The sequence below is a fragment of the Anopheles marshallii genome, chromosome X (assembly GCF_943734725.1).
Source record: "Anopheles marshallii chromosome X, idAnoMarsDA_429_01, whole genome shotgun sequence".
NCBI classification, from domain to species: Eukaryota; Metazoa; Arthropoda; class Insecta; order Diptera; family Culicidae; genus Anopheles; species Anopheles marshallii.
Genome location: NC_071325.1, coordinates 1,890,516 through 1,905,912, shown reverse-complemented (window position 1 = coordinate 1,905,912; position 15,397 = coordinate 1,890,516). Strand labels below are relative to the sequence as shown.

General features: G+C 48.1%; 1 protein-coding gene across 6 annotated transcripts in view; it reads right to left on the bottom strand.

The window, feature by feature from the left end:
- Window positions 1–15,397, bottom strand: part of LOC128711877 (octopamine receptor Oamb) — a 35,793-nt gene that overhangs the window by 5,627 nt on the left and 14,769 nt on the right. Inside the window, exons 2-4 of one of the 6 annotated variants that reach the window (XM_053806774.1) lie at window positions 13,849–14,085; window positions 12,122–12,369; window positions 3,396–3,400 (exon numbers count right to left, since the gene is read on the bottom strand). In XM_053806774.1, the coding sequence (XP_053662749.1) occupies window positions 3,396–3,400; window positions 12,122–12,369; window positions 13,849–14,085 (490 nt within the window). Of the gene's footprint in view, window positions 1–3,395; window positions 3,401–12,121; window positions 12,370–13,833; window positions 14,086–15,397 lie in introns of all 6 variants that reach the window. The other 5 variants (XM_053806805.1, XM_053806767.1, XM_053806797.1 and 2 more) reach the window with 5 other exon arrangements.

Genomic DNA, 15,397 nt, shown 5'->3' with positions numbered 1-15,397 from the left:
TGTGTTAACGCGCACACATACAAGCAAGAAGAATACTGTTTTTTTTTACCACCGTCCATCCGTTACATCGAATACACCTCCCCCTCCCCCATCAACGGGCTGCTTAACGTCTACTCACAACGATCGGAGATGAGAAATACTCCATAATTGTCCGTTCGGATCCGAACGGTTCCGACGAATGGAGCGCGTGTTCCGCGTGCGCCGTCTGCGCTTACCGTGCTAATACCCTGTGTAGATGTAGTGGTTTTGCTTTGCTGATTGACATTTTGCACTCACTAACGTAGTAACTGCCAGCAGACAGGCTCCGTGACAGCTGCGTGTACGAGTTGGCGAGTAGTGTGCATACATGTGAATGTTTATGCGTGTGTAGGTGTGTCTGTGTGTTACGTGTTGGATGTCTGCAGGCCGATAAGTTGCGGAGGTCTGGAAAACTAAAGATCCGGACCGTGGTCCGCATCGGATTGTGCTCCGTTGGTTCTTCCCCTTCTCACAGGAACGTTATGGAGGAAGCATCGTCACGTCGGTCCGCTCGAGCCGGCTCGTGTGGACTGGTGGTGCGCATTGGAACCGTCGGCGAGATGTCATGCAGTAGTATAATACTTCGTTCCGCACCATCGCTGTGCTGTGACGGTTGTCGATTAGGCGTTGGACAGTGCTCAACGATGGCTACCGGTGGTCGTGTGCCCGAGCCTTGCCGGTTCATTTCCGGGTCCTTCTCCTCCTCCTCTCCGTCGTCATCTTCATCATCGTCGAAGCTACTTTCTGCCGTTTGGTCACCCCGGATCGGAGGCCGTAGTCGTGTATCGTCCGCACTGTCCGCGCCCTCCACCATGATCGGGGTCGGTGCCACACTCGCACTGTTTGCCGCCGACGACTGTACCTGCAGCAACAGCTGCTGCTGCTGCTGTGGACCGTCGACAGCAACAGCGGCGGATCCGGACCCGGGAGCTGCGGTCCCCGACGGATGACTGGCGCGTCATCTGAACACACCACCGGCCACCCCACTCTCCGCGATCTCGGTGCGAGGCGTCGACGCGATCGGCGTGAACGCGGACGGGCTGTAGGAGTGGTTCGTGGTGTTGTTGTGCGCCGAGTTCTTCTTCAGCAGCAGGTTCAGCTTGAGCCGCTTCGAGCAGAGGCACCGCAGTATGATGCGCTTGAACGCCTGCCGGAAGTCTTTCGAGAACAGGGCGTAGATGAACGGATTGACGGCGGAGTTGCAGTACCCGAGCCAGAACAGCACCGAAAACAGCATGCTGTTGATGCACTCGGCGCAGAACGCCCGCGTCAGGTACATGGTGAAGAAGGGCAACCAGCAGAAGATGAACCCGCCCACGATGATGCCGAGCGTTTTGGCCGCCTTCGTCTCCATGCGGAAGCGTTTCACCTGCACCTTCAGGTGCTTCTTGCCCAGTTTTTTGGACGAGTTGGGCGAAAGGTCCCGGGACACTCCGACCGGCGCCTCCTTGAATACGCTCTTGCGCCTACTGCTGCCCGTATGATGCCGACCGGTCGCCGACTGCTGGGAGGACTGTGAGGTGGGAGTTGCGGCCGCCGCACCTGTCCCGGTCGGCTGCCCATGGTAGCTGTGGTGATGGTGATGATGGTGGTGGTGATGGTGGTGATTGTGCAGCGATATCTGCAGGCCGGGCGCGGACACGTTCGTGGTGGTGGTGGACCGCGGACAGGGCAACACGACGACGCTACCGCTCGAGGCACGTGAGATCGAAATTTGAGGATTCGGAGAGGTGCCGCTGCTGCCACCGTCCGTACTGGTGCCACCGTTCTGCGTGTCCACCTGTGGCGGTGGATGATGCTGTTGCAGCGTCGAGTGGGGTGGCGGTGTTGGCGGCGGTACCCGGCCGGAACCTTCCAGCGACATACGGACCGCATTCTGCGCGCGTATCGTCGACTCCATCAGCGAGGCAACACCTTTGCCGCGGTGCATCCGCAGCGTCAGACTATCGTCGAGATTGTTCTTGCCACCTACAATAACAGCATAAGGAGGGAAGTGTACGGATACCGGGGAACGGGAATGGGACGCAGTTGTTCGAAAGGAAGCAAGGAGTAAGGTGAGGTATGACAGGAAGTGAGTAGTTTTGAGAGGGGGGGGGTTTGTATACAAGGAATGGGAGATATGCCGACCATGTCGTTGCAGACAGGTCAGGCGGACGACCCCGGAGGCCACCATTCACCCAAGAGCGCAAACACACATCCACGCGCGCACACACATCCAATCAATAGCCGCACATTGCAGCGTTCAATCACACGTTGGCGGATGGGGGGCAAAGAGAGAGAGAAACAGAGAGAGAAATTTATTGACTTGGAACTCAGCGGGTGTATCGGTCATAGTGGGTTATCGGTGACTAGTGTTATCATATTTGGCAATTGCTTTAACAATGGTTAATAGTGGCGGTGGTGGTGGTAGTGGTGGTGGTTGCGGTATTTTGGTAGAGGATCGTAGAGTTAGAGTTACTTTCTGTTGTGTTGGTGGTGGTTGAGCGTGTTGGCTGTTGTTAGATGCATCGTATATGTAGATGGTGTTAGTGATGTGATGATCATAGCTGTAAGTGCACACTGCATCACACTGCTGTACCGTGTGTTAGGAGAGCGCGATCGGCAAGGTGTGTATCGTGTGCTACGCCATGTTGTTTTGTGTGTGCTTTGTCTTTTGTTCCCAATTTAGTCAAAACCAGCCGAACTCTGGGCGAGCTGTGGTGTATTTGTGTGTGTGTGTGTGTATGTTTGAGTTGTAATTAACTGTTTTCGCTTTCTTTTGCCATCTCTAGGTGTTGGGTGTGGGCGCTGTTGCCATTGTTATTGCAACACATGTGTCAAATGTCACTCGAGCTACTAAGTGTACTTCACATGGCTAGATCTATTCAATTGCTCCTACTCTCCTGCCAAACGGGGACCTTTTATTTCCCCGGCCTTCGGCATCCATGCCTCTGACAGTCGAGTCCCTGTCCCCAAACAAAGAAAACCTTGTACGTGTGTGTGTGTTCATGTTGTTGTGTGTGACGGATTGTGTGGGCCTGTGTCGCGCTAGTTGAAGCCTGGTAGCACTACAGCGTGTTTCGGTAAGCCGCTACTAGCCTGCCAACTTGCCTAGGTCTGCCGGCGAAGTAAGCTCCCATTCCATCACGTCCCGTCAAAGCAGCGCCACTACCAGCCGATGGTCTGGTCGAACGTTTCGTGCAAGAAAAGCGAGAAGCGATTGGGTTTTGGGGTCCGTTCCCGTTGCACTCATGCCCGTTCGGTCTGTGGAGATGTGTTTCCGGTGTGTGGCGAAGTGTTTGTGTGTGCGTGTGTAGGTGTATGTGTGTATGTGTAGGCGCGTGTCTTTCGTATGACAATTTTTGCTTCACATACGCACCACTCATCGAGCGGCGTACCGCGGCTTGCATACGTTCCGGGCGCATTGCTGAGCGCCATTGTATTAGCTCATTCCAGCCGGGTGGTGATTGTTGTTTGGTGTGAGATTGAGTGGAATTGTTCTGTTTCTGATGATAATCGCTATAAATATAGCGGGTGTCGTTTACATGTTTGCAGATGCTTTGCTCACTAGCGCTTGCCATTGTTCGATCACGATCGTGTTGTTTGACAACTGGAGTAGTAGTAGTAGTAGTAGTAGAATAAGCAGAGATGGTAGTAGTAACAGAAGTATTGAAGAAGAAACAGTAATAGTAGTGTTGTTGGTAGTAATGGTATTTGTTTGTAGCAAAATAGATGAAGCATGTTTCTATTTGGTTAGTTAACTTATCATCTGTATCAGTGGGGATGTTTGTTGACCGGTCAGGTTGGGTGAGTAGCTTGTTTTGTTTAATGGTTTGTGTGTTGTATGCAAATTTGTTGTTGTTGTTGTTGTTGTTGTTTTTAATTATTCTTATTCATTCGGGAACACACAAACACTTGCCAATAAACATTCGAAACTCAGTATTGCTAAACGTAAGGTTGGATGTTTATATACATTCCTCATCCGTGAACGGTCTGATGAACACATGCACACAAACTCTGCTCGAAGGAGGGGGCGCACGGTGGGCGCATACGCAAACTCAGCTACAACGTTTTTTTTTTTTGCACGTTTTCTAGTTAAAGTTGTCTTGCTGACAGGAATAATCATACAACTCATTACACACAAATGGTAGTATAAAAAAAATATATATAGGAACCAAAACAAAAACAATTTCGTTCGCACAACTCGGTCAGGTGGAAGTAAATGGAGCAAACAAAAGGGAGAGACAGAAAACAAAACAAACAAGATGTAAAAAAAAAACAGCAGAAGTTTCCGAACCAAAACCCAACAACAAATCAAACCAAAAACGAAGAAAATTATGGTACGGTACAGCAACAAACATTCGAATTTCGGACGATACTCACGCATCATCCAATATGTAAATTGCTTGCACAAACACAGACGTATGGAAACGGTTGCAGATATGTAACTGGTCGATCGCAATCATGTAGTAAACATACGATATAGATATAAATATATATATGAATATGTGAAACACAACTTTCCTTCATTCCAAATGCAAACGCAAACTCAGCAAACAGCATTCCAGTTTTGATAAAAAGTTTTTTGTTTTGGGTTGTTTGGGTGATGTTGGTTTTTTTTTGGCACGCATTAAACGTTTGGTTATCGCTAAAGATAGATTTGGTAATAATACTCATGTTTGGAACATTACCATTGGTGGAGTACAAGAGTGGGAAGTTGGGGTGAGGTATGAAAGAGAGCGAGAAAGAAAAAGAGAGAGCGGTAGAGCACATAAAAGTAAAAACAATAACATAGTGAGCTAACGGGGCAGGGCGACATATTAACGAGCTAGGAAAGGGGGAGGGGGTGATTAAAAGGGGTTAATTGTTTAATGGTGTGTTGTGCCATTCACAGCGGTCCGATTCCGTGTTCGAAGCTCCGAACGACCCCAACATGAACCGGCGGCCGTGTAACACAGGAAGGGAAGAAAATAGTGTTTTAGGGAGGAGTTTACGATTTACGAACAGAAAGTAAATAAACATAGTAACGCTATCATAATAACAAGGACGAAAGACCAAACACATCCCCTACTCCCATAAAAGAAAACACTGTGCGTACCCCCTGTAACAGCCACTACACGGAAACGATTTCACAAATGCGTCTAAAAACATACGGGAGGACCAAAATTTGATGTACATTATGCTATAGAGTAAATGGAAGACTTAATATACGAACATTTTTGACGTTCATTGGAAATGGTTGGGATGGCGGTAGGGTGGAGAGGGAGCGATGGTTGAAAGAAAGGGTTGGAATAAGAAGGGGTGTAAGAGGAACGGGATCTAATTTGGAGGGGCGGGGGGAGGCTGGTGGGGCGTGTGAAGAATTTTCAACAAAATAAAACCGGCTCGTACGCAAAACCAAACATTCCAATTGGTTGGCGAAACAAACTACTGTCGAAGGGCGAATAGTGTTTTAATAAAATTGCATATAAAAGAGCAGCTAAGATGGCAGATTGATAATAAGGAGTAATAAAACACAACAGATTAAAATGCACGCTTGGTGGAACTCGCGTGTTAGCGGATGGGTTGATGTGGACTAGAAACATTTACACTTAGCTACAGCCACACACACACACACTCACATAGGGGTAGAAAGGAGTAGGGGGGTCGTGAGTATGAAAGGTGAAGGGATGGAAGAATAAAAAATATAAAAAAAAACAAGAGACCAAGGATCACTAAATTGAGCGTGAGGGATGAAAATCGATCGTTTTGCCGTGGATGATTGCATGAATAAGTAACATTACAAGTGAATATATTAAGAAACCTCACAATGGATGTGAAAAAGGGTGAAACAGAGCTATGGTAAAGGGGGAGGAAGGCCAGCTGACGGGGGGCTTAAATCAGAAATCAAACAATGTGGTACACACAAACACACCGAGCGAAAACGCGAACGAAGTACAGGTGCTTCATGATGTATGCGTAGGGAAGGTGTGAATCGATGCTGATGATGTACTGCAAGAGAAGGAAAGGGTGGAGGTGTGGTGTAGTAGAGAAAAGTAGAAGACATTTTGATGAAGGGCAATTCTGAGTCCCCAAAACGGCGGCGGATACTTCTAATCTGGGTGTGGAGCAGATCAGTTAGATTTTAACACAAAAAAACTGGTTAATAATGAAGAAGAGAACGAGAGAAAGAGAAAGAGAGAGAGAGAGAAACAGACAGAGAAAGAGCGAAAGATAGAGAAAAGACTACAACATAAACATTATCTAGAACGTGAGAAGGATAACGCTTCGCTTACAACAACCTTGTACAAACTCGCCAACATAAAGGCTTTAAAACCCTGAATGTATGCAATATTTATAACAGGAGACGCTGTAGGGTCTAGCCTAGTCAGCACCCTATCAAGCAACCGAGCGCAATATTTCTCCTTGTATTATACCCTGGTCGAGGTCTGGAAAGTGACCAACTTCTGCGTCATCACTGCCTTCAATGTCAACCATCGCTGTGCGAAACGACCTTCAGGAGTATTGAAACTTCAAGAACTGCTCACAATATCTTTTCCTATTATTTCAATGCGCCTAGCATATAGGCAACCCGCTGCACTACAAGTACGAGCTGAGGTTGATAGTGGCGCCACCTGTGAGAATAAGCAATAAGCCTAATTTATGGATGGCCAGAGAGCATTTTCAGTATAAGGTGAAATCCTGCACAGTAATATTTCGATGCTAGTAAAAGGTGAGATCTTTTATCGCGTAGAGTTATTCTTGAAAAATAGTCTGAAAGATCTAACTCTGTAGCAATACAATACGTGGTGAGATACTGGAATTAAGAATCCTACAAGGATTAGCAATAGTATTAAGTTAATTCTTTTGAAAATTGTACTAAAAATTAGCTTTTTCCGTTGCTCCAAAATAACTCCCGCTCTTGATGCAAATTGCTAAAGTTCCATTCTATTTATAAGCTTAATTAATGCTGCTAAAAGCGCTCATTATTCCACAAACCTAGTGATGTACCTACTGTGCGGCAGCATAGTTTTTTCCCATCAGAATCTAACAACTCCCAAAACGTACACCCGCACAAATGGGTTCAATATTATCGACCATGTTTCGAGTGCGAATGACACTAATCACCACGATTAGCTTACTGATTCATTAGGCGCGTTAAGCCCCCAGCCTCAGGCTGGGGCTTTTTTTCCGGTGCCAGAAGGATTTTCTCCCCGGCGGGGGTTGCTACGGGACCATCCATCACCTAACGAACCGCAGCAAACGAAGACGAACGAGACCAAGCAGCGCGGAATTACCCTGTGTGGGAGAATGTACAGCCAATGATACGCATTTTTTTCACGTGTGTGTGGAGTTCACGGCGCTTACGGAGACGCTTGGTTGTAACTTCTACCCATGCGTGGGGGATTTTGCTGTGGAAAACCCAAAAGCAACGGTTATAACGGTCGGTGTAGGAATGGGAAATCGGATATCTGCAATCAAGGAACGACTACATTCCGGGGCACATTCACAGAACGATAATCGGTACGAGAGAAAATGGTTGGAAATTTAGAACGAGCGATAGAAGAACATGCAAAAAATGGCGTATGAAGAAACAAATCTGAAGATGGTAAACTGGAACTGGAACATTTCATTGCATAGAACGAGGAAGGGGAAAAAAAGTCCCTCAAACACCGATCCCCGCACGAGCGAAAGCTCCATCAAGTTTCGGTGCACAGTACGGACAAAACAAACAAATTAAATAAACACAGACATATACACACACACGTACGGACACACACACATCGCGAACAAAATGCAAAATCGAGCACAAGCGTAAACAGCTCGAAAAAGAAAACTCTTTCAAATCAAGCAAACGGACCGGAGCTGCTTTGGGCTGCTTGGGGCGAACGGTCAACACCGGGAGGAGGTCAGACGGTTCAACATACACCGAAACAAACAGAGCACCGAGCAGAGCGGTTGAAACAATCCGTAAACAGAACGAGCGGTAAACGTAAACAGATGTAACACATCGAACAGTTTTCTTTGACCGTGTGTGGGTGTTTGAGTGGCCGTGTGCGGTGTGTGTGTGTGTCGAGGGAAACCCTGCCTTATCTTGCTGTTCAGGTACGGTGGATTGCACTGCAAGGGCACGTTTACACAGTGTGCTTTAACTCTGGAAATGCCTGTTGCGAGCGCGATAGCCGAATCGTGTTTGATCTGGTAGGGCAGTGTTGTGCTGTTTGGATGCTTTCGTCCAGCCCTTTGCACCAGGACTGGACCCGGGTGTTAGATGATCGGTTGTGTGATGGGCGGGGGGGGGGAGGCGCTTTTGATTTGGTGTATTTTTGCTTTTGGGCAATTTGTTCCTCCTGCAACTGCGGTGGAATGTGACGGTTGGGTGGCAACACGACAGCGGATGGGGAGGGAGATGATGACAGGGTAACAGAAGTAGGGTAAACATTAAACGAAATTCCAAAGGATTAATTTGAGTTGATTGAAAAGAGTCCTCAGCATCGATTTAGGAAAGATTGACCTGATGACCTGACCTATCGTTAGAAGGATCGCAGATGATATAGGATAGACCCCTATTGACAGAGAGATAACTCGAGAGACAAACAATTGGGCAGCAGTCGGACATTCAATGTATGAAAATAAAAACCAGACTCCAATATAGTCAAAAACCGTGGTAGGATGCAAAAATAGGAAGCAAAACATTTGGTGCCGTGACCAGGAGCGACTGAATCGACGCTTATAGCTTGGAAAGATTGCATACTATTCGTTTCGAAACATTTTGCCAAACATTTACCACAACCCTTAGGATGTTGTAAAGGAAGCCTGAAACAACAGCAGCTCAAAAATGGCTTCGATTAAGAAATTAATTACAGTGCCACGAAGGCAGAACCATCGGAAAGGACACCTTGGGCCGAATTTCTTCCCAAACCTCGCTTGTCGAGTAGGTCAGTAGCAAAGCAACCCAAACTTCCCAGCCCGGCCAACAATCACTACACCCCGCCTATCGACTCGTCGTACCAGTGGGGTGAGAAATGTGCTCCAGATGTCGGATAAAGGTACCGCTATAAGTTTCAGCTCAACCGGCGCCCGGCTCGGATGCAATAATCTCGCGTCTCGGATAAGATTGGCGGGAAGCCCATTAAGCGAAATCCGTTCTTGCAGCAGCTGCCCAAAAACCGGGTGGCACAGAAAAAAAAGGACACATTTTAATGCTCGTAGTGTGCTGCCACAGACACACACAAAAAAAGGAAACACCAGCGGAGAAAGCGAGCCGTGCCTTGCGTGCAGACGGTGCGAGCAGTAGCAGCGGGAAATTTAATTACAGAAATAACGTCACCCCGAAGTGAGTCGATCAGCAGCACCGAAAAAAAAAAACGGAAGCACGGAAGCGAAAAATGAAGATGCAATTCAATTAGTTCAAACGCGGTACGGGTTGTTTGGGTCGTCCTCTCACCCGTCCCTTCCCGTTGGACTTGTCTTGTGAGTTGGGGTTTTTTCTTGTTGCGGACCGCAGCAACGCAACAGAACGAGGAATGTCTTGAGTGTTGGATGTAGTAACTCTGTCTCTTCGAGCGAAATGTATCAACCGAGCGTTCCGTGTCCTGTTCTGTGACTCCCACCGAATTCCTTTTCCTATCGGAGCCTCACACTAGGCGAAGAAGTTTTTAAACTGTCTCCCGTTGCTTCGTTTGGGCAGTGCAAAATTGAACCGCACGCCGACTCGCACGCTAGATTGCTAAATGATTGTACCAAGGCAAACGAACGGGGACGTGCGTTTTCGACTCACGTGCGCTTAAGTGTTGCTACTGCTGCTGCTGCTTCACCGCCTACTGACTGTTCCAGCGTTATCTAATTACTGGCAGAGGAAGCGGACGAAGACGGAGGACAGTCCGGTGGGAAATAGCCGGGAGGCTCAAGAGTTCCGAATGCTGGGGCAGTCATATACGGTGACCGTTTCCGAAGCGATGACCGGACCGGGAAGATTGCCCCGATGAGGTATTTGTTGGGCTGCCGGTGACAGGTTGCCGTCACAGCAACTGCCCGACTCACCCATCGGTTCAGGTTGTACGGTTCTGGCAGAGTGGTTTTGATGCGAGTTTATTCGAGCGCACGACCACGCCGAAGTGCGATCGATTCGACCCTCATCAGACCCAATCAGCACGCTTGTGAGTGTTTAATGGGAGCTGGGCGCACTCAAGCCCAGGTGTCACAACAGGCACACATACGTGGTTTGTTCACTCGCAGCAGACACTTTGGAAGTGGTTCCGCAAGGGTCGGATGTTGAACACCGGACCCGACACAGTACGTGGGTGGACCATGGCGGACAGTACCGTATCTCGTTCTAGCTCCGTTGCCCGGCAAATCAACGTGTCGTTTTTACTCACCAAGATTCTGCCCAACTGCTTCTACTACGGACACACACACACGCAAGAGTTACACAAAGGCGCATCATCAGGCACTTCAAGATCTACAGCACACCCCTTTCGCCGAGTCCGGTGCCAGATGTTGGTCGACGGGGCGGAAGCAGGGGGAGTGGATGCATTCATTATGTTTTGATTATTCATGACTGCATCCGGATGCGTGGGTGGCCTACATCCCTGCGACGAGGATGTAAGGAAAGTTTTGCCAACCCTCTGCACAACTCACCCGCCCGAAGATGGCTGACGGAGGGACCTCCAGGGCCTTAGTGCAAGGCTCGCTTTGCTACTGCCCAAACCTGTACGGTGCTGTGTTTGTAACGTTACAGCAGTCCAACATGTCGGATGGTGCAATCAATCGGTGATGGTGACTGGTGAAGGCGGACACGCAAACCTGCAGCCTGTCGTTGAATACATCAGCAAATTATTTCGAGACGACTCTTCCCCCTTCCTGCACTCTCTCGTTCTCTCTCTCGCACGTTCGGACACACACACACACACATGTGTCACAATTCATTAGGCAACGCATTCAATCCTGTGCGCTACCTCCCGGTAGGCTAATACCCCAACGCATCTTCGTAGAATTAAAAATCAATAGTACCGAACGCCACCAGGAACGTCCACTGGGGCGATTTTTGCAAGTGCCACGTTAAATGCGTGTGGGTGACGCGGGTGCTATGGTCTGGTACATGATTAACAGGCTCATCTGCCTGTTCCCCAACGGGTGAGCGATGGCGAGTACTTCGCCCAGCGAACAAATTAAACAAACAAAACAACTACTCAAAGCCCAAGGGGGGGTGGAGGACATCACTAGCGAGTGGACTAAAAATAAAACCCATTAGCCTGTACGAACCCTTGAGCGAGGGAAGTAGTTTGCAACTGTTGAAAGGGAATGCAACGGGGCGAGGGAGACGGAGGGGAGGTAATAGTGAAATGGAAGCATAATGGGATGAGTGCGGGGTGAAGCTGTACAATGGATTCTGCGAGTAGCGAATTGCCCGCGAGCCAGTGACGTGAGTAGCAGTGGAAGTTTAGTGTGAAGTTAGCTGTCAAAGCTGACAGATGCGCGCCTACGCACGTTGCGGTTTTGGAAACAAAGGGCAATGAAGCGGAGAAGAGCGAGGAGATATTCTACCGGGGCGGAGGGAGGAGGGTACAGAGATGCCGAACATACACCGACAAACAAAACATCCACAAAACAAGTACAACGGTGGGGGGGGGGGGGGGGGATAAATAAAGCTAAATATGTATATCTCACTATGTACGACACAGGTGCGTGGATGAGTTTAATGCCAAAAAATAAGTAATAATAATACAAATCGACAGGAAAATACAAATGGTTAGGAGTGTGATAATGGAGTTAATAGGTGTTGATTGATTTTGTTTCTTCTTCTATTTCTAATGCTGCTAGAGGGAGCCAGGGCGCCACGATAGTGCGGGTTGATGGGGTTTGGATTATGGCACAAACGGGGGCAGGTGTTGGACAGTGCGGAAGTGGTTGGATAGCGGAGGCTGTTTCGCAAAAAGGATTAATGGGCTCAATAGCGCACCCACACACGGTGGCAGGAGCGTCAAATACGAGCAAAAGAGAGCATAGAGTGGGGAGGGTTTGGTGGGAAACGCATCGTAAATGGGTTGGTGGGCATGGAAGGCATGGGTAAAGAGAGGTGGGAGGTTAGGAGAGGGGGGGGGGGGGGGGGGGGGGAAGGGAAGGTTGGTTTACGGATTGTTGCTTACCTTTGGTGGTGCGAAAGCCCTGATTGATGGCGCGTGTCGTCCGGACCGCTGCCCGGTAGATCCGCCAGTAGAAGAACAGCATCACGAACATGGGAATGTAGAAGGAGCCGAGCGCCGAGTAGACGACGTAACCGGCGTCGTTCGTCAGCTCGCACGTCCAGGGACAGGGAAGTGGAGGCGCGGGGGACGGTGTCACCGACACCAGTGTGTAGTTTCCGTATTGATAATAAACGTTCTCTTTCACCTGCGACGAAGAGAATGCACAGAATTCAGGAAGAAAGCGAAACAGAGATAGAAAGATTAAAGTAGAGAGAGAGAGCTGGATACAGAAAGAGATGAAAGCAGATAAACGGGCCGGCGAGTGTGTGAGTGCGTGGGCCTCGTGAAAGAGATGCGAATGCACAGATAAGAAGAGATTCGGTGTAGTTGATGCGTGATAGTTTGTGTAATTAATTTGCTAAATCGCACACAAACAAGACGACACCGGGCTACCTGCCATGGCCGCTACACCTGCATAATACAGTGGTCAAGTGAGAGTTTTGTTTACCGAACGGTGCCTTAAAGTTCGGACGTGTTTTCGGAGCGTTGAAGCGTGTGAACGTAATCGGTTTAAATTATTCCCCCTCGCCAGCTTTACCGTTATCAACCCAGCTGGAAGGGGGAAGGTGATGGTGAGTTGGGGGGGGGGGGGAAGTTTTGTCTGTTAAATAGAAAACGTTCACACACCAGCACCGGACAGCTACTCCGTTCATTTGCATCTGGTAAGTGTTTGGCACCGCTCTGGAACGTCTGGTTGATTATTGATTTAATCTGAGACCATCACCATTTTCTTTATTTATAGCGACCAACCACTTTCGGTGGTTACTGTTTTCGATTGTTCTCTTTCTTTTCTCTCTCTCTCTCTGACTCGGTGTTTGTGTGCTTGCGTGTTACCTTGCAAAGGACGGGATGCTAGCAGGAAATTAATCTTTGCCTTGATGAGGCTTTGTTCGGTGGACGGATAGCTGATGATCGGGTGGCGAAGAACATCAGGAATCAGCGAAAGAAATTGAGGTAGAGTGAGATTGCAAAAAAAAACCCGAAACGTAAAACCATCCAATACCTTCACCTCATCCAAGGGATAGAAGGAGCTTGTGTGTCCTGCAGAAACTTTCACCTTTACAATGTGCTCACCGACTATGCAAGGGCACACACTCGCACACTTCACACTCACACAAAGGTAAACAGTGCTGCAGATTGGAAAATCTCGATTGTGCCCGTTGAGACCAACGGAGGACACTGCGGTTTGGCAGGGTGAGATGAGATGCCACACCAAAGTAGCCTGCCGGAGCCTTTAACGGAAAGCTAAAAATAATTACTTTTCCCATTCTGTTTGTTTGTGCTTCGCGCTGGTTTACCTTATAGCCCGCCCGTCACACGGGGGCAAAAGCGTGTTCGAGTGTAAGGTAATATAAAAACCACATTGAAAAAACAAAGCGAGGGAGAGCGAGAGAAGATTGAACATGAAAAAAACAGTATCTGATAGAGTGAGGTGCCAAGAGACTAGGACAGGCAGAAAGATCCGGACATCACATCTCATCTCCGGACTTCCGGGCCCTGGACACAGTGCAAACCACTAAAGGCTGTTAGCGTCCCGTTTAGGTTCCTCCCTAATTCATCCTTCTTCCATCTCCATTTTGCAGAGAAAAAAAAATCCCTTTGCTTCAACACCGCTAGTACTTACTTTCTGTTCCTTCCACCCGACCAGCGGTGGAAAGCAGATCACGAAGGACAACACCCACAGCCCGGCGATGAGCGACTTGGCGCGCCTGGTCGACATTATGCTCGGATAGGTGACTGGCCGGGTTACGGCAACGTACCGGTCCAGCGAGATGGCGCACAGGTTTAGGATCGAGGCCGTACACATCCAGACATCGACCGCCAGCCAGATACGGCACCAGACGTCACCGAATATCCAAACCTGTGGAGTAGTAGATAGTTACCGAAATTATGTTAGTGATTTTGTACGTAGTATAATTTAATGATTTTGAATAATAAAACTTGTTCTCATATGTAATGAGTATATCTATCTCGTCCCGTGCAAGGTTTGCTCATAAACTGATGTCAAAAATAGACGCTGCTTAATAAGGTATCTATCTGCTTAGTTTTATATTCGCTATAACACTATGATAGCGACAGGTACTTTATGTTAGCGCTCTTCTACACCGTTTTTGAAGCGCTCCGAGAAAACTTTTTTACCGCACCTCGCACACAACTTCATTATATTCTGACAATCAATTACCTGATTAACTTAGCACAACTAGCGTAATAAAAAAGTCCACCAAGGGGATGCGATTAGATCACCTTTTTTCCCGGAACTCTGCTAAGCATCCTGGGTACGCCAAACTTCCAATCTTCGTGCACCCGACCGAAGGTCAAAGAATAAAAGCGTGTAATAAAAAAAAACCCCAGTATTGAAAGTAAAGTACACCCCAATAAACCCCAACGGTGTTGAAGTGCAGCGAACCGAAAGGCGGTCACGAGCTACAGCATAATCTCATTTGCACATAAATGATGTCCCACGGCACAGGGTAGGTGACACCCGGTACGTAGGCGCTGGGTATCGTGCAGGATCGGAACCCAAGCACGCGGCCAGCATGCAGACGAAGCCGGATGTTTCACACCAAACAACCGAATATGGCGGATGCGAGTGTACTTGGGATTTAAAACCGGCGTGTTCGGTAAGCTTCTGCACGCCGCTGCCAATAAGAAGTCGAACGGTCGAGGTTGATATAATGTCCCCGCCCCGGGGAAGGATGTACTTCCGGCATGGCCCTTTCTGCCAGCGTTCGTTGGGGTTAGATCATCCCCGGTTGGGACGGTCCCGGCCAAAATGACCTTCCTAGTTTATGTACCACTATAAACACAAATGACGAGAAAGGTGTGTGAGCATTCCCGGCCATCTTAGCCGGGATGCTCCAAATGGGTGTCAATTGGAGCAAAGCGAGTGTGTGTGTATGTTGCTTTGGAGTTACAAAATGCGCACTCACTATCGCATGCAAGCCAATAAAAAATTATAAAATCTAATATGGGGACGCCTAGTACCTTGTTGTACTTGTTGCTAGAAAAAATTATCATAAAAATGCAAACTTTTACAACCTTTAAATTTTATTCTAAATTAGCTACACATCACTAACACGAGTATAAATATGAATCTAATCGTAAAACTACTAGCTAAATCACAACAAATCATCAAAAGGGGTCCAGGATTTGTAGAGTTGTATGGATTTAAA